The sequence below is a fragment of the Carcharhinus amblyrhynchos genome, chromosome 9 (assembly GCF_965287045.1).
Source record: "Carcharhinus amblyrhynchos chromosome 9, sCarAmb.v2.hapA, whole genome shotgun sequence".
In the NCBI taxonomy this organism is placed as follows: Eukaryota; Metazoa; Chordata; class Chondrichthyes; order Carcharhiniformes; family Carcharhinidae; genus Carcharhinus; species Carcharhinus amblyrhynchos.
The window spans coordinates 27,202,813-27,227,513 of record NC_137332.1 but is presented as its reverse complement, the minus strand read 5'-3'; the positions used below and the strand labels follow the sequence as shown (position 1 = coordinate 27,227,513).

Sequence of the window (24,701 nt, the reverse complement as noted above, 5' to 3'; positions counted from 1 at the left end):
GAATTGAACCCAGGTCCCTGTCACTACGAGGCAGCAGTGCTAACCACTATACCACCACACCATTGAGTATTTTCACGTCTGATATTTTCTTGTCCTGCTCTTGTCCTCCTACTTTAAATCTATTGATATCATGATTGCTGTGTCCCAAATACTTCTCTGCTGAAACTTCAGATCTAGTATTGCACCTGTCCTTGTTGGGCTGGAAACATACTGATCAAGAAAACTCTCTTGTGCAACTTTTACGACTTCTTCCTCACCTTTGCTCTTTACATTTTTATTCTTCTGACCTGAATTAGCAGAATTGAAGTTCCCTATTATTTTGGTGCTCCAAAGCTCTTCCATCGTTTTTGCAATTTGCCTGAAAATTTCCTCATCTATCTCCTTTACACCATTTGGTGTCCTATGTTATGCACCCAGAAGCATAACAGCTCCTCCATTATTCCTGAATTCAAATGGATTCGGTCTTTGACCCCTCAAGTACATATCCCTTTCCAATGCTACAATAGTTTCTTTAATCAAGTGGGACCCCAACCGCTTTTCTTCCCTACTTTTTCCTGAATAACTTGTAACCAGGGAGTTCTTAATCTCAGTTTCTTTGGGCTCAGTTTACATCATAATCCCATTAGATTACATGTGACTGCAACTAACTAACCTTATTCACCATGCTGCATGCATTTGCATATTTGCATTCCAAATCCATTTTACACTGCCTTGGATTATTCCTCCATCTGACTGTTTCTTTTTCTGAACTACTTTTTGTTCTAATTTGTCTCTCACTTCCTGCCAACATGTTGTCAGTTTAGCTCAGTTGGCTGGATAGCTGGTTCATAATGCCAAGTGAAGCCAATAGTGTGGGTTTGATTCTGGAGGTAACTGATGAAAGCCCACCTTTTGTATTTTACCCCTTGTCTGAGGAGTGGTGATCCTCAAGTAAAATCACCACCAGTCAGCTCTCCCCCCTCAAAGGGCAGAGCAGCCTGTGGTTATCTGGGACTATGGTGACTTTGTCTTTACATATTGTATTTCCTCTGTAATGCTACATTCTGGTGTCTGGCTCCTTACCCAATTAGTTACAACCCTCCCCCAGAATGCTAGTTAGTGCCCCACAAGAACATTGATCACAAACCTGTTGAGGTGCAATTCATCTATTTTGAGCTGGTCCTTCCTGCCCTAGAAATGCTTCATGATTAGAGGCCTTTCTTTGTTCAGCTGCAGTCATGTGTTAACCTGTCTTACTTTACAGCCCTAGGCTTTTTACCACATGATAGGGGAAGTAATTCAGACATTGCAACCTTTGGGATCCTGCTCTTTAAACTTCTCCCTAGTTACTGAAACTTCTGTCTATAGGATCTCAATCCTATCTTTCGAATGTTACTGTTTGGAACATGGACCACAAATTCTAGCTGATACTTATTTCTGAAGAAATAGTTTTGTGCATGTTATAAATGTTGTAAGTTCATAGGACATAGAAGCAGGGTTAGGCCATTTGGCTACCGAATCCTCTCTGCTATTTGATCATAGCTGATATGCTCCTCATCCCCATTTTCCTGCCTTCTCCCCATAACCCTTCAACCCATTACCAATTAAAAATGTCTAATTCCTACTTAAGTTTACTCACTGTCCCAGCATCCACTGCACTTTGGAGCAGCGAATTCCACAGATTCACAACTCTTTGGGAGAAGTAACTTCTCCTCAACTCTGTTTTAAATTTGCTACTCCTTATCCTAAGACTATGACCTGTCATCCTAGAATGCCCCACCAGCAGAAGCATCTGCTCCATGGCTATTTTATCCTTAGCTTGACACCAGAGAGGCTACACACCATGTGAGACTCACTGTTGTGGTTGCATAAAATGTCCATCTCGCATCCCCCCCCCTCCACCCCCCGGCTCCTACACCGCCTCCCCCATCTCAACCATTAAATCCCTTATAACAACTACGTTTCCATATGTTGCTGTGGCCAACCATGTATTCATCTGCAATGGCTGTGCGCTAGGTTAAGATCACGCACACCAGTATTCATTACGATATGCAAAATGAGTTTAAGTGCCAACTCCCAGAGGAATTTTGTACTGCTCGGATGTGTGATTCAAGAAATTTTCAGCCTTCCAAATGCCCTGCAGTGCCTTCAGCTGTTCCCGAAACTCAGACACCATGAGCTTAAGTTCAGTCTTGAAGTTCCCGTATAGCTCGGGAATTGCAGGCAATTATTCTCAGCAAAGGCAATATAGCAATTTGCACTATTACTACAAACGTTTTAACTCATGTTTTGTCTTTTGCTAAAAATGGTAAGCCTTTAAATCAACTTATATTAAGCATGAATTGGCATCCATAAGGTATATGGGGTTTCACCAAAATCACATTCTGCTCAGCTGCTAATTTAAAAGCCTTGGAAGAATCAATGAAGCACAAGCACGCTCTCTTCAAATCTACTGATGGTAACATTTGAAGTTTGACCAGTCAGAAATGAATCTCTCAAAATCAAAACAAAGGTTCTAACATCTACATATGCAGAGAATATCTGAAAGATCTATCTTATAAATGTTACCGACAAATCCTGGTCACCTAGTTGCAAATTCCTTTAGTCTTATTAAACCATCTGCAATTACTGTGTCAAATAGTTAATTGCTGAAGAACATTCCCACACTTGACAAATTACGTAAATGTATTGCATTGGGGTAATACCTTGTCTATTTATCTTGTTTACAGCAATTAGTGCATTTTAAGCTAAATATTAACTGTTTCTTACTCTTAGATAATAATTTCCTATTTGCCACTTTAGGAGTTATTGTCTATATAGGTAATTTTATGCTCTCTTGACTATGGCTTGGAGGTAGTTTTGCAAGCAGTATGGCATGGGATGCAGTGCTCATCATTTTCCCCTCTGCTGTACTTTATTTGAGGTGGGGTAGATGCCAGTGGCCACCCACCCCCTCCCCTCCCCTCTCCTTGGGCCAACTGAGGTGCTTAATGACCACTTAAGGACTCTTCCTACTGCTGCCTGTAAAAATTCAGTAAATGCAAGTTTCCTGTCAACAACAATCTTTTTTGTGTACCAAAAGAACAGGCCGCTCCTGCAGCGTACACTCTGGTAGTCACCTTGGGACCTACTACTCAAGTCCAGGTAAAATTACAGGTTTAAAAACCCACACTGGCTTCCACTCGTTCACTAAAGCTCATACTCCATGAAGCCCATGGATAGATGTGTTGATGATCTCCTGTGGCCTTTGCAGCACAGTGGTTAGCACTGCTGCTTCACAGCTCTAGGGCCCTGGGTTCGATTCCTGGCTCAGATCACTGTCTGTATGGAGTTTGCACATTCTCCTCATGTCTGCATGGGTTTCTTCTGGGTACTCCAGTTTCCTCCCACAGTCCAAAGATATGCAGGTTAGGTTGATTGGCCATGCTAAGAAATTGCCCCTTAGTGTCCGGGGATGCGTAGATTAGAGGGATTGGTGGGTATAATATGTAGGGATATGGGAGTAGGGCCTGGGTGGGATTTTGTTCAGTGCAGACTCGATGGGCCAAAGGGCCTCTTTCTGCACTGTAGGATTCTATGATAACAACGCCAATGTTTTACCAGTGGTGGATTGGCATCTTGCCACATGAGTTGGGCACCCAGTAAAACATGGCATCCTCCCAGTTGGATCCCTCCTGATGGGGTACCCTGTGGTCCACGGAAGGCACTGTCCAGGGGCAGGGACCTCTCCCACTGGAAGAACAACCCTAACAATTGACCACATCTGCCCCTCCCTGCCCCCCCCCCCCCCCAACCCCGGCATTTCACTTGTATAGTACAAAGGGTTAGCAAATGGAGTATGCTAAAATATGACATAAATGATGATGTACCATTGACATTAGTCAGTCATGTGTTAAGACTCGTGAGAGGTTAGAATCATGTCTAGGAACAACATGCCTATTCTATAGCCTGTTTGAATGTAGTACCAATAAACTAGTGTTAAGTAGATACCAAAGTATATTTATAGGATATCTACTAACCACATTCCAAGCCTGGATACACAAATAGAAGGGCCATGTTAAAACATGGTAGCTGAGAATACTGTGGGAGATTGAATCGACCAGGACTGTGATTTGGGGAGGGAAAAAATGGGAGTTGGGTGGAATCTATAGCGGTAAGAAGGGAGATGCAGAAATGCAATATAAAATGTTAAAGACAAAGATTCATGTTGTTAAAAGTTAAGATAGTATACCTAAGAGATGTAGAATAAAGGATAGCAGATGGGATATGCTAATATATAACCTAAATGATCATGTATCACATACCTCAGTGTCAGGAAGGCGAATGGGATGCTGGCCTTCATAGCGAGGGGGATTGAATATAAAAGTAGGGAGGTCTTACTGCAGCTGTATAGGGCATTGGTGAGGCCGCAGCTGGAGTACTGTGTGCAGTTTTGGGCGCCGCACCCGCGCAAAGATATTTTGGCCTTGGAGGGAGTGCAGAGGAGGTTTACTAGGCTGATACCGGAGTTGAGGGGGTTGAGCTATGAGGAGAGGCTGAATAAACTAGGCTTGTACTCGTTAGAGTTTAGAAGAATGAGGGGAGATCTCATTGAGACGTATAAGATGATGAATGGGATGGATAGGATAGAGGTGGAGAGACTCTTCCCGCTCAAAAAAGACAGTAGGACTAGGGGGCACAGCCTCAAGATAAAAGGGGGGCGGTTTAGAACGGAGTTGAGGAGGAACTTCTTCACTCAAAGGGTGGTGAATCTCTGGAATTCTCTGCCCATTGAAGTGGTGGAGGCTGCCTCGCTAAATATTTTTAAGACGCGGGTTGATGGGTTTTTGATAAGAGAGGGGATTAAGGGTTATGGGGAGAAAGCGGGAAAGTGGAACTGAGCAGCGACAGATCAGCCATGATCTTATTGAATGGCGGGGCAGGCTCGAAGGGCTGGATGGCCTACTCCTGCTCCTATTTCTTATGTTCTTATGTTAGACTGTGATGAGAGAAAGCTTTGAATCATGCTATATGCCTACTCTGTAGCCTCTTTAAATGTAGTACTAATAAATAAGCGTGAAGCAGATACCAGAGTACGTCTACAATCTGTATAGACTCCAAGATAGATAGACCATTTAAATCAGAAAAGTACCTACTTGATTGGCCCTGGCATGTTCCCAGCTTTTCCTGCTATATCTATAGCTTAAGTTTTTCATCCTTGGAACCACTGTAATGAATCTTTAATCTAATTCTTATCTAATTCTTTCACTGACTGGCAGTAAGGGTTCTCCTTTACTAATACAGAAGAAGTCATGATGTGGAGGTGCCAGTGTTGGACTGGGGAAAGCACAGTAAGAAGTCTCACATCATGTTAAAGTCCAACAGGTTTATTTATGGCACAAGCTTTCGGAGCGCTGACCCGGTCACTCACCTGAAGAAGGGGCAGTGCTCAGAAAGCTTGTTCTACCAAATAAACATGTTGGACTTTAACCTGGTGTTGTGAGACTTCTTACTGTACAAAAGTAATTAAGCAAAATATGTTCTGGATGCTGGAAATCTTAAAAATACACAGTTTGGAAATACTCAACAAGTCATGAAGAATTGATGAGAATAAAACAGAGTTAACGTTTTAAGTTGATGACCTATTTTAAAGTGGTGTTGATTTGATTTATTATTGCCACGTCTTGGTATACAGTGAAAAGTATTGTTTCTTGTGCACCAGATAAAGCATTATCGTTCATAGAATACACAGGTGAGGAGAGAGTGCAGAATAAAGTGTTGCAGTTACAGATAAGTGTACAGAAAGATCAGCTTAATATATGGTAGCTCCATTCAAAAATCTGATGCCAGCAGGGAAGAAGCTGTTCTTGACGGTCGGTCGGTACGTGACCTCAGGCTTTTGGGACCTAACTCTCTTCCTCTCTCTCCACAGGACCCACCTCCTTTACCGCTACGGCGCAGGGGGCCCTCACCAATATGGCGACGGGGAAACCCTCATTAAAATGGCGGTGGGTATCCCTCACCAAGGTGGCGACGGGGCGGCCCTCATTAAGATGGCGGCGCCGCCTCCCTGACCCCCGCCTAAACCGCCATGGCGGCTGGCCATTGCGTCACCTCCGATGGAGTGGGCGCGGCTATTCGCGGCGAAGTAGGAACCGGAAGCAGGTTCCTGTCAACATGGCGCCGAGCGGCCCAGATCCGGTGTCAGAGTTTTAGTTCAGCAAAACTGACAGGCCGGCAAAAGGGATTGTGCATTTACATTAGAGTGGGAGGGAACGCGGCTGCACCGCTGTGCCGACTGTCACCCCCAGGCCGGAGAGTTGTGCGGGGACAAGTCTCTATGGGAGAAGAGGATTGAAGTGACAGGCTGTGTCTGCCAGGATGGACGTGGAGGAAGAGCACATGACGACGCTGCTGTGCATGGGCTTCTCGGAGCCCGCCGCCATCCGCAAGGCGCTCCGCATGGCCAAGAACGACATCAACGAGGCTGTGGCCCTTCTCACCAACGAAAGCCCTGGCCTCGGCTACGAGCCGATGGAGAGCGGCGATCGCCAGGTGGGAGGAGGAGGAGGAGGAGGCGGTGGCACCGGCTCCCGTGGTGGAGGAGGCGGAGGTGGAGGGAGTGGAGGTGGAGGAGGAGGAGGGGACTACAACCGGAGTGGCTTCGACCCTCCACCCGCCTACGATGAGGTGGTAGAGGTGGAGGTAAGACTTACTGCAGTAACGAGAATGCACTCTCTGGTGGCTTCAAGGCACCCGTGAAAACAAGTGGCTTTACTCTAGTTCTCTTCTGGTAGTCCGGCAGCTTATTTCTTTAGGTTCTATTCTCTGAATCGTGTCCTCAGTCATTGTACTGATGAATTAAAAACTCAGTTCTCCCCTTATTGCGTAACTGTGGAGTCCAATGTTATCTGTCACTTTCACTGAAGTGAAGATATACTGAGACAATAATTCTCAAGATAATTTTTGCACTACTGTGATGGTACGCTGGGAAAGTTGCATATTTGCATATATTTTTGAAGGATCAAAATCTAAAGTCTTAATTTTGAATTTTTTAGACTTGACAATTGCTTTACAATTGGAAGTAGCCGTACTTTTTGTTTTGCTGCAATCTTTCACAAGATTTGTTGATATCAATGAGACAACAGGGAAAACACGCCACACAACTGCTTTTAAGCTCATAATTTTTTTATCGCCCCCGATCAAATGATGAACAGCTTGTGACTAGTTTTAATTTTCTCTTTCAGAGCATTGTTTCATGCTGAGGTATAATTGTATAGGTGCTGACAGGCTAGCCCATAAACTTGTTTTTGTATATGAGCATCAATGCTGAATGTTGGCAAGTTGTACTATTAACCTAGTAGATTAAGAATGTGCTTTGCTGGCATACATTGGAGGTGTAATGGAACATTGATGAATGGAAATCGTCCCCTCATCCAGGGCCATAAAATCCAAATGCAAAGACTGAATTAACATCCCAATGCGTATGAGCTAATTCAGCATAGACCCTCGAATACACCTGTAACTTTTGTGTCTGCATCACCTTAGATGGGGTATTTAGCTCTCAACGTAGATGTTGCTTGTAAACCCTGAAATTTGTCCTGTTAATAATGATATGGAGATGCTGATGCTGAACTGGGGTGGACATAGTAAGAAGTCCCTCAACACCAGGTTAAAGTCCAATGGGTTTACCTGGAATCATGAGCTTTTGGAGTGCTGCTTCTTCATCAAGTAAGTGATGAAAAGCTCGTGATTCCAAATAAATCTGTTGGACTTTAACCAAATGTTGGGGGACTTCTTACTGTTACAAATGGTGATTGATGTAAGTGTTCGGAATGGCTTGCAGCATTTACCCATGAGGTTAACAGTCACTAAGATTGAAATTTCAATGTTGTGCTTCAGGATATTGTATCCTCAGATAGTAATTAAACAAAAGGCATACATTGATTATAGCACCAGTCACAGCTTCTGGGTATAAGCATTTTACAGCGAATTAAATACTTTTGAAAACGTCGCTACTGTGAGTAGGAAATGCAGCAGCTTATTGTCATATAGCAGACTTGGTTCAGGTGATCTGTTTTCCTGATGTTGGTTGAGGGATAACCATTGGGCAGAACACGGTGGGAAATTTCCCCAGTTCTCAGAAACAGTGTTGTGTATTCTTTTGCATCTACCTGAGGAGTCATGGTTTAATGTCATATCTACATGCTAGCACCCCTGACACTGCAGCAATCCCTCTATGTACTGGACTTTTAGTGTAGATTTTATACTCAAGCCTTTGGAATGGGATTTGAACCTACCACCTTCTGGCCTCGGTTTGAGTTCTACTATGACAATAAATGTTTGTGCCTGTGATGTCTCAGCACAGTGAGTGTCCAGTTCCCTACATACTGTTTTTACTTTATTTTTGGAATGGAATTGGGTGAATCACACTCAAGTATCCTTTTTTTTATTCCACCAAAGATAATTGTGCAAATGATATCCATGGTTTTCCCCATTTATGATGAAAGTAGGGCATAATAGTAAAGTTAAAGATATATTGGAGTAACGTAGAAGGCCTGTCATTATCTAACCCATACTTGATAATCAGTGATGGTAAGTGGGAAATACTTAATTTCTTGTCAACTGTATCATTGAACATGAAACTAATCTTGAAACAGGTTCCAGGGACATGAGCACATAATCTGAGCAGAAACTTCACAATATTGAGGGGTACTTCACTATTGGGAGATGTCATAGTCCGATAAGACCTTTCGTGCACCTGAAAGACCCTACAAAACAATTGAAAGAAGAGTAGGGGACTACTTCTGGTGTGCTGGCCAATATTTATACCTGAGCCAACATTTTAAAATTAAAAAAAACTTGTTCATTGCTGTTTTGTGAGAGAAGGCTGTGTGCAAATTATCTGAAGCATTTGCTTATTTAAGAGACATTTCAAAACCACTTAATTGCTGTGAACAGTTTTGGGACGTTCTGAAATAATGAAAGGTGCCATATAAATCCAAGTTCATTACTTGAGACAGTTGTGTTGGAATGTAATAAGGGAGCCCTGGAAGTTTTGCCAGGTGGCTGTAGTATGTTAAGTTAAGATAGCCATGGTAATAATTATGCAGTTCCATTCAGTGTAAACCTTGTGATTTTTACTAGAAAAGCTCTATCCCTCTGTGTGTCTCAGTTTGTAACTCCCCTGCCAGGAAATTTGCTGCCATAGTATATTTGTGCCATTCTCTCGCATCCACTGCAACTATTCTGTGACGTCAATCATTCGACTATACCTAGGTCAACCTCTCAGTTGGTTGCCTCCCACTTTACCCTCTACAAGAGATCTCTGGCTTTTCAGCTCTGATCAAATGGTTGAAATACTGACTTTTTCTTTTACTCTTGAATTTCAAGCATCTTTTTATTTGACTAATGGTCTGCGCGTGGAATTTTAAGCTTACATCTTAGCTTCCATATCCAAAGGCACCTTTTTCTTTCCACAGATCCATTTCTGAGGCACAGAAAGTGGGTGGAATGTAGTATTTTGAGTTTTTCCTTGTTACATGTTTGAGTTTTCTTGTTACTTATGGCTCTCTATCCTTTTAACTTCAGCATCACTTCTGCCATCTTATGTTATCGTTAGTCTTAAATAGACAAATCTATCTAATTGTTCTAGTGTGGCACCATCCATTTCAATCTTCAATCTACTTTCTTCTAATATATTCCTTCTAACTCATGTTGGTTTTTTTTGGTGCTCCTTCTCAACCCCATTCTAGGCTTCTAGATTTTACTTGATCTACCAAATTTTATAGGGCCTTTTCTGATTCCGCAAATAGCGCTGTGTAATCACCATACCATAAATTTATGTTCTTGCGTTCAATTTATACCTGTGGAAGTACGTGTAATTCTCAGAAAACTTGTTTTTGTATACAGTTTGAGTAATTTTAGCATGCAGCCTCGTTGTCATCTCTTAAAACATATCTGATTGTCCACCTTCTAGCCTGGGGCTTGCTGTTTGGTATAAACTCTGGATAAACCTCATCTCTCTACTGTCAATGTCACATTTCCACTATGTGTCTATTAGCTTTTAGTGATAAACATGAACAAATGCTTTCTGATGGTCTGTGAAGCATACGAAAATGTTCTTGTTTACTTCTAAGGGTTTATAGAAGATTGTTCTTGGGTTCCACATTCCCTCTGTAGTTCATACTCCCTTTCTTAATCCAGACTGTTTCCCCAATTTATGCTTCAATTGTGCTATGATTTCTTTCTATTCTGATTTTCAAGATTACATTAATGAGATGACCCATTCAGCTTGTGCTTTTAAAATGATTTTATTTCATTCACTGCTTTAGGTTTGTTAGATAATAATGGATGTCTCCTGTCACTCGTAATGTATCCTTTAGTATGTATTTGGTCACAAATTTCTGCTGTCATTTCTAATTTATTTTCCCTGAGGACTTTTAGGTGGTCTGTTGTTACAGGAGCTTTTCCAGGACTCAGCAATTTCAAAGTATACTTCTAATATTATAATATTTGGACCATTGTTTGCTTCTATATCTTGAGGGAACCCCGATTTCGATTACCGTATATTTCAGTTATATATTCTGCCAAATAGTTGTTTCAGTATTGCTGAGAAGAGAGTTTTTTGTCAAAGTTTTTTTTGTCTTGGACTCATCAGGACATGCGCAAGAATGAAATGCAAGGGAAATCAACAAATTTGTATTGGGAAGGGAATGCTGATTGGTTGGCAAGTGGACTCTGGTAGAAGTATTGCTATGAGAGTACACTATTTGATAGCCACTTAACAGTTAACTGCCAAGCATTGTTTGAAAATTAAACCAGGCAGCTTGATTCTGGTTGTGGCATTGCCTCGGCGAATGAACCAATGAATGGCTGTCACTTTTTTTTGGCTGAAACAAGCACAACGTGTTTATCTGTTCTTTGTCTGCAAAAACAGGGCCCTATGTATTCATATATGCCAAACAGCCATCAGCTGTTCTTAAAGGCAATGCCTCTCCAAATCAATAAGTGGTCTCTTATCATATAGTAATTTGTTGATTTCCCTTGCATTGTATTCTTGCGAATGTCCTGATGAGTGCAAGACAAAAAGCTTTGGCAAGAAATGTCTTTTTCAGCAAAATATTTTGTCCATCAAAGATTTCAGCTCCTGGTGCGCGTAACTCATTTTGAGATTTCCTTTGAACTCCAATATATTAAGCATTTTGTAATACCATTTCTCTTCAATCTGTTTACATACATTCTTTATTTTCTTTTCAAATTCTTCATACTCATTTCTTTCCTCTTTCTGTCATCTTTGCTGGTATCTCATCTGTCATCTGTTCCTTGTCTCTTTTTACATATTGATAATAGTTGCTTTGCGTGCTCTCTTTTATTTTTAAATTTACTTTTTATTTCTTGTTCTGAGACTTCTATATAATCTGTTCCCTCAGTCCTGAGGCATTCATACTAATTTTTCACTTTTTACGAGTGACTGTCTCTCTGATGTTCTCACCACAAAAAGCAGATGGGTTTTAAAGTGCATTGGGAAACAGTTGTGAGCCTGTAATTAATCTCTTGATTAATAAAGGGGATCAGGGGTTACGGGGAAAAAGGCAGGAGAATGGGAATGAGAAAAATATCAGCCATGATTGAATGGCGGAGCAGACTCGATGGGCTGAGTGACTTAACTCTGCTGCTACGTCTTATTGCTTTATGTAATAGGGCATCAAGAGTCCATGGATCAGGTAAGGTATATATAGGGTGTTATGCTGCATGCTGAACATATACTTAAAAGAAAGGCATATATTGAAAGGAAAAGTAGTTATGCATTATTTTCCCTAGTCTGATGACTATTTCCTGATTTTTATTTTGTTTCTATTGGACAGGTTTGTTTGCATTAAATAAAATAGACCTATAGCCCAGTGGATAAAGACATAGCCTGGAGTATTCACACATCAGAAGATTTTGTGGTTTTATTGCCAGTCTATGCTGAGTTGGTGTGTCCTGTGGGGATGTTACATTTGGACTCAGTAACGTTGTTCAAGAAGGCTTCTGATTGCTGAACAGTCATTTGTGATGAAGATTTTTGATAAAATTGCTTGTTAGTGTTCACTGTCTTGGCCGCAGATGAAGAACAAGAACTTCTGTGGGGTATTAGTATTGAAGGAATTGTGCATGAGAGATCAGTGCCTAGAGCAAGCATATCTAAACAATGACCCGTGGGCAATTTACAGCTACAGACTCTGACCAACCCCAAAATTTTGTAGAGACTCAGATTTTTTGCAACCTAATTTTGTAATCTCTTTGAACTCCGTGTGCTTGTGGTTTGGGCTGTTAGCACAGTGACACCATTAGTGGATAAATAAATCAGTGTCCCGATTTACTGTTCATTGTTGTTTGCCATTTATGTAAATTATCTAGGAGCAACTTGAAGTGAAGTGTCAGCTCAGTTGGCAGCACACGTACTCCTAGTCACAAGATTTCAGGCTCAAATCTGACTCCAGGTCTTCAAGACAAAAAACAATGTTGCCATTCCAGTGCAGTACTGAGGGGGTTTGGATAAATCATTAAACAAGGCCCCATTTACCTGTTTGGGTGTATGTAAAAGATCACAGCACTATTTTAAAGTGGAGAGTCTTTCCCTGGTGTACTGCCCACGTTTATCCCTGCATTAACGATTACAGGAAAGAAATTACCTGGTCGATATTTTATTGCTACTTTTGAGAATTTGCCGTGTGCAAATTGACTGCTGTATTTCCTGCACTACAACAATGACTGCACTTCAGAAGTACTTTAACTGTAAAGCACTTTGAGAGGCCTGGTATTAAGGCCAGCCTTACTTTCTGTATGCAGCCATAAAATTCCATGATATACAAGTCAGTGGCTCACGAAAACAAACTGAGTTATCACCTTGGCTCATTTAGTTACATTACAGTATTTAGGCTACAGTCCAGAAGTTCAGTGTGTAATCTAGGGAGACAAGTGAGTGCAGATCTTGGTGATATTTTGGAGGAAAAAAAAAATTCCCTCCAGATTCCTTCCATTGAAGAAGAATGATTCAAGAAACAAAGCAACAAATCCATTTTAAATTGTTTGTCTTCATGTGGTGCACTTTTGCTTGTGGCTGAAAAGGTCATTCCTTGAGAAACAGGTTCCACCACAAGTGCCACACTTGAAGCTATTAAGTATTGTTGTGGATTGTTTTTGACATTGGCATCTTTTGCCAAGTCACTAGAGACATTGGTTATCAAACTGATGCTCCTCAGCCCACAGAAGTTGATATTTTCTTCTGTCATCAGCTAATGGTACCCAAAAGCAATAATCAGTGTCTAGGACCTTGCAAGCATCATTTTCTTAACATCCAATTCTGCGTAAGTTGCTTTGGAGTCTGCTACCATTACATAATATGGCAGTGATAAAAAGAATGCAGAGCTAATTACAAAGAACAACATCTTGTATCCTCTCAACTGCTTTTATCAACTTGTCCAACCACTTTCATGTGTTTGTGAATTTGCATTCCCTGGGCTTTCTGTTCCTGCACACCCATTCATCCATCATCCCTCCTTTAAAATAGTATCATTTGGCAATACTTGGGCAAACCACAAGTCTCTGCAATTATTTTGCAGTATAAGTATTGATTGCTTGCTGTAGAAGGTCTCAGTTGACAGGAAATCTATTGCCATCTTTAACTTGGTGAGATCCTTGAAGGGGTCGTGATCTCCAGCTTGTCGCACTGATCATTGGACAAGGGCACACAAGTCCATGTGGTGGCTGCCATCACCCCATGTCTCCATTTCCATCCCTGGGCTTCCTCTACTTTCTGTAACTGTTACATAAAATTACTGTACTCTGAGAATCCTTAAATTCAGCCAACTGATGAGTAAAATCAGCAACTGAGTAATTCAGTGAATAACTAAAACCCGCTATTTAAATCATGTAAGTTGCTTTTGAAGTATAACTTTTATATGTTTCTTCCTTTCCAGTACATCTTCAGTTTTTTTTAATGTCTTGAACAAATATTTCCTGTCCACATCAGGCCATGTATTTGAATAAACTGATTTGTTTAGTTAGTCTGCATGACATAGTTATATTATTGATATACGTGCATTTTGCTAAGAAACCACAAGATTAATTGAGGTCCATTAGAAATTGAAGTTTGGACATTACCATGTGTTTGTGAAATATTCTGATTAGACATCTTAATGTTTGCCATACTTTAGTGATCTGATTCGCATCAGTTGTGCTTGTTATTTAGCACAGCCTAGAGATTAATTGAATTCGGTTGGTGCTAATGAGTCATGCATCCTTAATGTGGATTGCAATGCTGTTTTAGTTCACTTTCTCACTTCCCCATGTGCTTCTGAGAATTGCATTGCCTGCGTTTGAGAAGGCATCTGCTGCTAGCCCTGTGACATAGTTGTTAAACAGTTGAAAAGAAAGCAAATTACAGGTTGTGTTTCCTTAACACCAACCCTCACCACAAAACATGCTAAAGGCTAGAAAGGAAGCTCAATTTTCCCCACCCTTTTCACCAGAAGGCACAATACAAACTATTGATAAGGTATCTTCAGCCTTCCATACCAGTTTTGGTAGCATGTGTAGGCCCAGAATTGTTTTCCCAAGATTTGGTATCACAGAGTATTAAATATGTACTTTTTGTCAAGCTCTCCCCTTTTCCTTTTTTATTATTACCGTGTTCTGGTGTGTTTGGAATAGACCCTTGAACACACTTCCCCCATTCAATAAGATCATTGTTGATCTTCCACTTCAACAGCATTTTCTTGTGCTATCCCTATGTTAAGAACATAAGAAATAGGAGCAGGAGTAGGCCATCCAGCCCTTCGAGCCTGCCCCGCCATTCAATAAGATCATGGCTGATCTGTCGCTGCTCAGTTCCACTTTCCCGCCCTCTCCCCATAACCCTTAATCCCCTCTCCTTTCAAAAACCCATCAACCCGCGTCTTAAAAATATTTAATGAGGCAGCCTCCACCACTTCAACGGGCAGAGAATTCCAGAGATTCACCACCCTTTGAGTGAAGAAGTTCCTCCTCAACTCCGTTCTAAACCGACCCCCTTTTATCTTGAGGCTGTGCCCCCTAGTCCTATTGTCTTTTTTGAGCGGGAAGAGTCTTTCCACCTCTATCCTATCCATCCCATTCATCATCTTATACGTCTCAATGAGATCTCCTCTCATTCTTCTAAACTCTAACGAGTACAAGCCCAGTTTATTCAGCCTCTCCTCATAGCTCAACCCCCTCAACTCCGGTATCAGCCTAGTAAACCTCCTCTGCACTCCCTCCAAGGCCAAAATATTCCTTGACGTTTTGAAACTGTGGAAATCTTTTGATCTCAGTCTTGAACACACTCAACAATTGAGCATCTGCAACACTCTGGGGCAGAGAATTCCAAAGATTTACCATCCTATGAGTGAAGAAATTCCTCTTCATAAATGGTCGACCCCTTTTTCTGAGGCTGTGTCCGTTGGTTCTAGACACCTCAGCCAGGAAGACATTCTTCCTGCATTTACCCTGTCAAGCCCTGTAAAAATGTTTGAATGATATCATCTCTTATTCTTCTTAACTCAAGAGCTGTGGTTCCCAAATAGTCAATCGCAATTGGTAGGTTGATCCTGGATTGCCATTGGCTGCTGAACTGCTGCCGGCAATGCACAGGACTTGGGCTTTTCGAATTGAGAAGAGAATCAGCTCGTTGATTGCCAAACTGCTGCCGGAAATGTGCAAGACTTGGGCTTTTTGTGATGTTGAGGGAATTAGCTCATTGACAGGTGCCAAAATGTGGACTAGGCTGGGTGAAGGCAAAATGATGAGCGAGGAGCCAGGAACCACAAAGAGGGCAAAAACTTACCTTTCCCAACTGGAATGGGAAAGGCAAGACCATTTATTAATAAAGTGTAACCTGGAAAAGCATCACAAGACAATGCATGCAAAATTTCAAGAAAATTTCCTTTTAAATAGTGGCATTCGGACAAAGAAAGTTTAAAGGGAATGCTGCAAGCTCAATATTCACTGTTTTCAAAACCTGTGGCTAAAGGCAAGGTTAGCAAAGAGGCGTCTTTTTGCATTAGCCATCTGCTGGCAAAACTTGAGTAACTGTTCACCGATGGCAAAAGTTGTGAAGGAGGCTATAATGGCTGCTGTCGACACCTTGTTCATAACTTCAAAAACAAAGGTGAAATAATAGTCATCAAGAAACATGTTGCTTGATGCTTTAATAGTAGCCACAAGGTTAGAATTTTGTCAGAGGATGTGTCTCAGCAAATACAACAAGACTTATCAGGCTGAGAGTATTTCTTACTGCAATTTGGTGAGTTGTTGGATATGATAAATATGGTGATCACTTTCATTTGCGTGGCATTCAAAAATGCAACAACAAGGAGCACTTCCTCACTCTTTGTCACTGAGAGAACAAGAGGTGAGGATGTCTACAACAAATTTACAAGGTATGTGACTGAGAAAAACACAGTCCAGTTGAGAAATTGGTTTCAATCACCACTGAGTGCACTGTCAATGCAGGCTTTGTTGCACTTTGCAGAAGTGATCCTGAATTTCCCTGCTTTGTCAATTACCACTGTAATTATCCATCAAGTTCAAGCGAGTATCGTTATTGATCTTTCTCATGTAGCGACAGTTGTTGTCAAGATCGTCAACTCAATTTGTGGCAGAGCTTTGCAACATTGCTTGCTCAAATAGTTACTCGATGCTATGTATATCTTTCATGCAGACACAAGTGGTCAAGATGAGGAAAAGTCCTCCAGAGATTTTAGATCTGCTCCCTGAAGTTACCAGCTTTTTTAAAGCAAGAAATGAGGTGTACAGCTAGCTGTCAGATAATAAATACATGGTTGCTAGACTTGGCATTTCGTATGGACATAAGTGCAAAATTGAATGAACTGAACTGTGAACTACAGGGGAGAGACAGATACTTGATTGGTGCAGTGAATGTGTCAAGTTGAAACTGGGCCTGTGGTATTCCAAGTTAAAGAATAAAATTACCGAGCACTTCCCACAACAGATTGAACAGAAAGGGTTCCATCCAAATCAATTCTGTGGCCAACTGAACAAATTGGAAAAGGAATTCAACAGATGATTTCAGGAGTTAGCCAAGATGGAACAAATCAGTGTTTGTGTCAAATCCTTTTCTTCAAGTGGATATTGGAGAACTGACTGCAAAATTTCAGTAAGTGTTTGAACACAGCAGTGGACTTGACATGGAAATAATCACCATGCAAAAATGACATAGAGCTCAAAGCTAGGCCAAGGAACAAAAACTTTTGGGAACTTGCAAACAAAGAGAAGTTCTGTCTTGTGCACTCAAGGTTAAAGTCTAATTTGTTTCCACGTACCTCCTGTAAGATGGCTTTCTCCTAGGTGAAGATCGTCAAGTCTAAGTTTTGCATCTGTCTCAGTAATGGCCGTTTGTGTGAGAATGATCATGTCAAACTACGACCCAGACTTCACAGCATTCAGTGTAACACCTGCGATTGCACGCTAAGTGTTATGTATTTAGTAAAATTAAATTTTAGATCTTCGTTGGCATATATTACACCCTCCCTACGGCAAGGATATCTTTTCTTGGTTACGGAGACTAAAACTGCGTACACTACTCCAGGTGCAGTCTCACCACAACTCCAAATAATTGCAGTTAGACATTTTTACATAAATCCTCTTGCAGTAAAGGGTAATGTACTATTTTCCACCTTAGTTATTTACTGTGGCTTTCAGTGTCTCATGAACAAGAACACTTAAGTTCATTGAAGTTCAAAAATTCCCAGCTTCTCTTCATTTAAATGTTTCATTGCTTTTCCTACTAAAATAGATAACCCCTCATTTCTCCATATTGTATGCCATCTTCCAAATTTTTGCTCACTTGCTTAGCTTAGGGGTGGCACAGTGGTTAGCACTGCTGCCTCACAGCACTAAGGGTTCAATTCCAGCCTCGGGTTACTGTGTGTGTGGAGTTTGCACATTCTCCCAGTGTCTCTGTGGGTCTCTTCTGGGTGCGCTGGTTTCTTCCCACAGCCCAAAGATGTGTGGTCAGGTTGATTGGCCATGCTAAAATTGCCTTTGGTGTCAGGAGGACTAACAGGATATATATGAGGTTATGGGGATAGGGTCTGGATGGGATTGTGGTCGGTGCAGGCTCGGTGAGCCAAATGGCCGCCTTCTGCACTGTAGGGATTCTGTGATTTCTCCAAATCCCCTTGAAAGGTCTTTGCATCCTCTTCACATTTCCACCTAGTTTTGTGTCATCAGCAAACATGGGAATATTACATTTAATCCCCACATCAAAATCATTGAAATAGATCATGAATAGCTGGTGTGCAAGCATTGATCCTTGTGATACCCCACTAGTCAGAGTCTGTCAACCTGAAAATTACCCCTTTTTTTTGCTTTGTGTCCATTAAACAGATCTTGATCTGTGCCCTAATTCCACGTGGCCTAATTAACCTCTTGTGTGGGATCTTATCAAAAGCTTTCTAAAAATTCAAATAAACCACATTTGCTAATCTATTCTGCTAGTTACATTCTCAAACTCCACACACATTTTTTAAACATGATTTTCTTGGTATAAGTCTACTGAGAGTCTGTCCAATCCTACCCTTATTTTCTAAACCTGCTGTGTTTTTTCAGCATTGTGATTTAATATTTCACACTGCCGTTTACACAGTTCCTATTATTTCTGGGAGATTTTTAATATTTTCCTCTGTGGAGACGGATATAAAGTATTTAGTTTCCCTACTATTTCATTATTCCCTATTATAAATTCTCCTAACTGCTTGTAATGGACCCATGTTGTTTTTGTTCATCTTTTCCTTTTTGTGTACTTATTGAAGCTTTTGCAGCCTGTTTTTATGTTTCTTGCTTCACGTTTGTGTTGTTAATGAGAGGCCTTGCATCTTTGTATATTTTCTTGGCAGCTGCTGTGAGTAGTGAAAATAAATGGAGCTTTTTCTTAACTAATTGGATTCAGCCCTTGAGCCCTATTTTCAAAACAGTACCCTCATATTACATTTTATGGTTACTGCAAATTTTCCATTATTTCTGGTATGTTCTTCCCACAGTGACAGAGGCAGTAAACATACTGCAATACTCAATCTTTTCCCCTATGTCTATTGGACTTTTTAACTCTTTGACACAGCAGCACTGGTTCAAACTGCTGAACCCTGGGACCGCTGCTTCAGGGAGTTGTTGCTAAATCACTTGGAAACACTAGAGGAAGTCCAGCGATGTGAGCAGGGACATGGGGTGGTGGCAGACACTGCTTTTGGCCTAGTCTGACGATCAACAGACCCGGGTGGAGACTAAACTCACCTTTTGGTTCTTGAGCCAAGGCCTCACAGACCTAACATCTTGGTTTCTGCTTTCTGTAGCCATGCCATGCTTCCAGTAATTGGTAAAGAAAATAATTCTGCTATGTTCCAGGAGACAAGTCATAAAAGCCTGGCCATAGGGTAATCAGGCCAAGGTTTTTGTGCAACTGTGTGTGTTAATATCAATTCTGTACATGTTAGATGCTGAATGATATGCATAAGTCACCATTACAAAGGAGTCTGTGTTTGAGAACAGGCTGATGTGTTGTGCTGTAGCAGCTTGTATTAAAGGATCCAATAGAATGCACTTCTAAATTGGATTCACCAGTAATCCAAATAAAGGTTGCAAGTTCCTCGTATGTTTAGTTTTGTATTTTATACAGGCATTACAACTGATGTGTGTTATGCAGAAGAAAGACTGTAAATTAGATATTGCAATATTTTATGTATCATTTAAACTTTATTTATAATAGCCATAAGTTTTTGCCACTCCACTTTGCAGTGAACTGATTGCAAAGCAGCTGGCAATGGAGAACACTTAGATTCACGTGCTTTTTTCTGTTGCACATGGAATCTATCTCTGATGGACTGAAAAAAAAGTGAAACACGGAACTAAACATGTGGGATCTTTAACAGTTCTGCTACTGAACCCAACAGGAAGTTATAGTGAATGTAAATGCACAATTGTATAAATTGAAAGGGAAATATGAATTATATGCAATGAAGAAGTCATTTTCCAGAAAAGTAATTGTGGGCACACCTGAGAGAAAAGCAGTAATTTAGAGTCAAGGGGACACCAAATAATGACCCATTTACAGTTTCAAGAGGATGCTGATAGTTCTGTGATTCTATTTTGCAATTGGGCAGTGTATTAATTTCTATTGCGTTTGCCCAACCCCACCAGAATAAACAAAGTGCATCATCTCAGTTGGCAGATGTACCACTGGAATGTAAGGGAAGTTTACCCACCTTCCCCACCCACTTTGCCAGACATAAAAGCTTTATAGACAAAACAATATGACATGATCAATCCTAAATAGTTAAAAGAATGCTGTCACTGAAGACAGAAAGAAGTCTCAACACCATTCACGTAAATTCATGTAAATTGAGTTTGTGTCTTTGCCCTGTTTGTGATCAGAGCTCCCACCCACCTCTTGAAGGGACAACATGTTCAGAAAGCTTGTGGCATTTGCTACAAATAAACCTGTTGGACTTTAATCTGGTGTTGTGAGACTTCTTTCTGTTTTTACCCCAGTCCAATGCTGGCATCTCCACATTGTCACTGCAGACAGCCAGTCTATACCATGTTGAATTGCAAGAGCCACTTGGGCTCAAAACAAGTAGTGAAAATTTAATCTGATAATCTTGCTTAAACCGGATCGATAAATATGGGATGAGACTAAAATTCTTTTGACTTGCTCTTTGATTTGCAAATGTGGCAGCGTGGGAAACTCACATTTGCCTGTGACCTTTGGATTTGACTGTGCTTGACTATTGTGGGCTGAGAACCCATTGTGCGATTTAACCTCTCAGAACCCACCCGATTGGAATTTGGAACCAGTTTTTCCTGAAGCCATTTGTAAGTGAACATTGTAGCATTGGAATGGGTTAATATCTGTTGAGTGAGAGTAGATGAATTCTAATAATGCTAGGAAACTAGCACTTTCCTTGAAAATGCAGCATTTGTGCTGTTAAAGGAGACATTATTTAAAATTTCAAATGAGTATTTGTACTTTAACAAATGCTTGGCTGTGGACTATAAATCCTGCAGTCCATGATGAGATATGATGCCGTTGCTTGCAGGAACTGTTTTCAGCTTGACCCAATCCTGTCCTTGCTGTTTATAAATACATTTCCTTGCATGGTCATTTCAGCTCGTGATCCTGTGATCTTGCAAACATGATGTATGTATGGGTTAATGGAGTGTGGTTATTTCTATGTAATTACATAGAGCCTACAGTGCAGAAACAGGGCATTTGATCTAACTGGTCTTTAATTTAATTTAATGATTATTTAATTTTATGATCATTTAATTTTATGATTCAAACATTTTGGAAATACGACTTCTAAGTGGAATTGAAGTGTTAAATGCGGGATAAATGGAGGCAAAATTGAATTTGAAAGGTTGATCAACACCCCTAAAGTAATTAAAATTCAATAATCAGCAATAAGGCTGAAAAAATGTTGTCACTGAAGACAGTTGGATTGCAAGAGTCACTTGGCCTCAAACAAATAGCGAAATAAATTCTATCCAACAATCTTGCTTATCCTAGATTAATAAACATGAGGTAAGACTATAATTCTTTAGACCCGCTCTAGCACATAGTTGTGGAATGGAACTAGTAAGTTTGATAGGATTGCAATTATCCACATTAAAGCTATAAATTTAGTTTTCACAGCTCAAAGAAGGGTTTGGAAGCAACAGGTGGATAAAGGAAAGTCTTAAAAATATCTAAATACTTTCCCACTGAAAGAAAAAGCTCAATAGTTGAAATCTCTACCTGAGACACTCCAGGTGTACCATGTTGCTGTGGAGATAGATGGCAGGGAAGCAGAACTTTGTTTGGGTTTAATTGTGTTTGTCAGCTTGGGAGTAGCTTTGAAACAGGCAGTTGATATCTGAACCTGGAACAGCTTGGAAAAAGGCAGAGTGATAAAGCTATACGGAGCTGTAAACCATGAAGCAAGAAGAGAGTGAAGCCTATGCTTACTGGGGCATCCACATGATTTGAGAAGAGTGTTATCTGGCTCAATTTTAGTCGAAGAATCTCAAGAATGCTTGTCCCTGGAATAGCTAGAGCACAGAGGAGAATCAGCGTGAATTACTGAGAACTATGGCATAGCTTGGTTGGGTCCCAGGAGTAGTAAAGAAACCCTCAGGTCCTGTAACATATAGTGGAACTCTTGAGTGGAAATGTAAATGGAATGGGGAGTGTCCTGGGTTTAAAAAATCTTTGTTTGTACTTGCTTTGTTTAATTCTTGTACAGTTTTTTTTAAAAAACATTAAATCTAGCATGATTCTTCCAGTTTAAAAACTGGGAGTTTGAATTTCTTTTGAAAAGTCAAAGATCTCAAAACCCTTCTGTGATTTGAAAGGTTTATTGATCATCTCTTAATCTTCCTCTTTGTAGAGAATAGAGTCTGAGCTTGTTCATTCTTTCCTGATTATATCCTCTCAGTTCTGATATCATCCATGTGAAACTGTTCCCCACATTCTCTAATGTCAGTGTGTTCTTTTTTGAATATGGAGAGACCAGTAATGTACATGGTATTCCAATAACATGCTAATGATAGATTCACAGAAGAGATAAAATAACTTTCCCTTTTCTGTTCTGTCTGTCTAGAAATGAACCCCAATGCTTTGTTTACTTTTTTAAAGGTCTTGTTAATCTGCATTGCTACTTGCAATTCGTTTATCTGTACTTCTAGATACTTTTGCGGTGGCACAGTGATTAGCACTGCTGCCTCACAGCACCAGGGACCTGGGTTTGATTCCTGGCTTGGGTCCCTGTCTGCAGAGCCTGCTTGTTCTTCCTGTGCCTGTGTGGGTTTCCTCTGGGTGTCCTAGTTTCCCCCCACAGTCCGAAAGATGTGCTGGTTTGGGGCATTGATCATGCTAAATTCTCCCTCAGTGTAACCCGAACAAGCGCCAGAGTGTGGTGGCTAGGGGATTTTCACAGTAACTTCATTGCAGTGTTACTGTAAGCCTATTTGTGACACTAATAATAAACAAACAAAGATGCTTATTATCCAAACAGTATGTGGTCTCTTCATTCTACCTCCCAAAATGTGACATTCCATACTTTTATATTTTGAAATTAATTTGCCATTTACATGTCCATTCTGCATATTTATTAATATCATACTGTATTTTGTCAAATCATTTGTTAATATTGTCTATCCTAAGGTAAATATTATCTTATAATTTTATACTTCTGATGCCAAGTTCAAGTCATTTGTTTCTGTAAAACAAATTCACGAGTTACCAAAAACAAACTTGGGACACACCTAGAGATGAACACTTTTCTGTCATTACTGTTTGATAATACATGTCTAACTTAATACTGTTTTATCCAGTGTGGCCGATTTGTATCTGTTCTTCCTTAGCTAAGGGCTAAGTGACTCTGGATAAATGGTAAGAGATTTTACATTCCACGAAATAGTATTGGCATTTACTTAACAATAGATAAGTTATTGTGCCCTTTGAATATTAAAATCAGTTTGGCCTTATTTCAGCAGCTATTGCATTGTAAAAGGAGGTAATTTCACTTGCAATAATGAAATATTTAATTCAGGTATAATTGTTTGCCAGTAACCCTTCAATTTAAAATTGAGTCTATTTATTGCTCATGGTCTAGTCAGACCAACTAACTGAGATCCTTTTCTTTGGAACAGAGCAATTCAAGCAAACACTTCATTTAAAAAAAAAAGTCATTCTTCTGCAAACTGGAATAGTTTATTTATTAGTGTCACAAGTAGGCTTACATTAACACTACAATGAACTGCAATTACTATCATAGGGCTTCATTTATGATCTTGCAGCTTCAGACCTACTCGCTATCACACAGCTTGGTCACTGTATACATCTATCACGGTTTTCCAACGTTTTTGAATTATGTAGTGTAAATTCCTGCAAATTACATAACTTGTTTTATGTACATAAACTTCAGCAAAAAATTTAATATTGTGCTCAGATTGTAGGATTGAAAGTGTAAGATTGGAATGGACCTCATCTGGCAATTGGCCAGTTGTTGGCATTCTAAGCACTTGCTGCCATCGTGATGACATTAATACGCCAAAAGGTTAGTGGCAACATATATAGTAACCATCTATTTTTATCCTTCCAGTAAACAGCCACAGTGTAAATAAAAAGCATGTGTTCTACCTCTTGAATTGGCTTAACACACAAGGATTTGGTAGATGGGTATGAAATTTCTAATTAGCAACTTCTCTTAACAAGGATGTGTGAAATCTGTGTTGACAGCAGCAATTCAAAATGTTTGCCTAGTATACCATCTTCATTATAGATGAGATATTTTGTTGGCATACAGTACAAGAGATAGTGGGATACAACTTTCCTGTTCCTTTCCTCCCCCTCCTTTTGCAGTCGACCTGCCCAATTTGCATCAGTGGTTGGTGAACAGAGGCGTTTCTTTGTGTATTATGATAGAAATGCTGAAAAGAAAGTTGACCTTTACCTTTCTGGTCAATTCTGAGGACATTAAGTTTTAGTTCATTCTCAAGATGTGTGCTGCTTGCAAGGCTAGGATTTGTTGTCAGTTCCTTGATGCCATGCAAAGGTGGTTGGCTATTTTATTGAATTATTGCAGTCTGTGTGGTGAAGGTGGTCCCACTGTGCTATTATGTAGGAAGTCCCAAGATTTTGACCTAATGACGGTAAAGGAAAAGCGAGAAATGTCCAAGTCAGT

At 40.4% G+C, this 24,701-nt stretch overlaps 1 protein-coding gene across 3 annotated transcripts in view; it reads left to right on the top strand.

Moving 5' to 3' along the window:
• The first annotated feature begins 6,129 nt into the window (after positions 1-6,129).
• Positions 6,130-24,701, top strand: part of usp24 (ubiquitin specific peptidase 24) — a 169,995-nt gene continuing 151,423 nt past the window's right edge. For all 3 annotated transcript variants that reach the window (XM_080195353.1, XM_080195352.1, XM_080195355.1), the window contains exon 1: positions 6,130-6,663. In XM_080195353.1, coding sequence (XP_080051479.1) covers positions 6,340-6,663 — 324 coding nt within the window. In that variant the 5' untranslated portion in view covers positions 6,130-6,339. The remainder of the gene's footprint in view (positions 6,664-24,701) is intronic.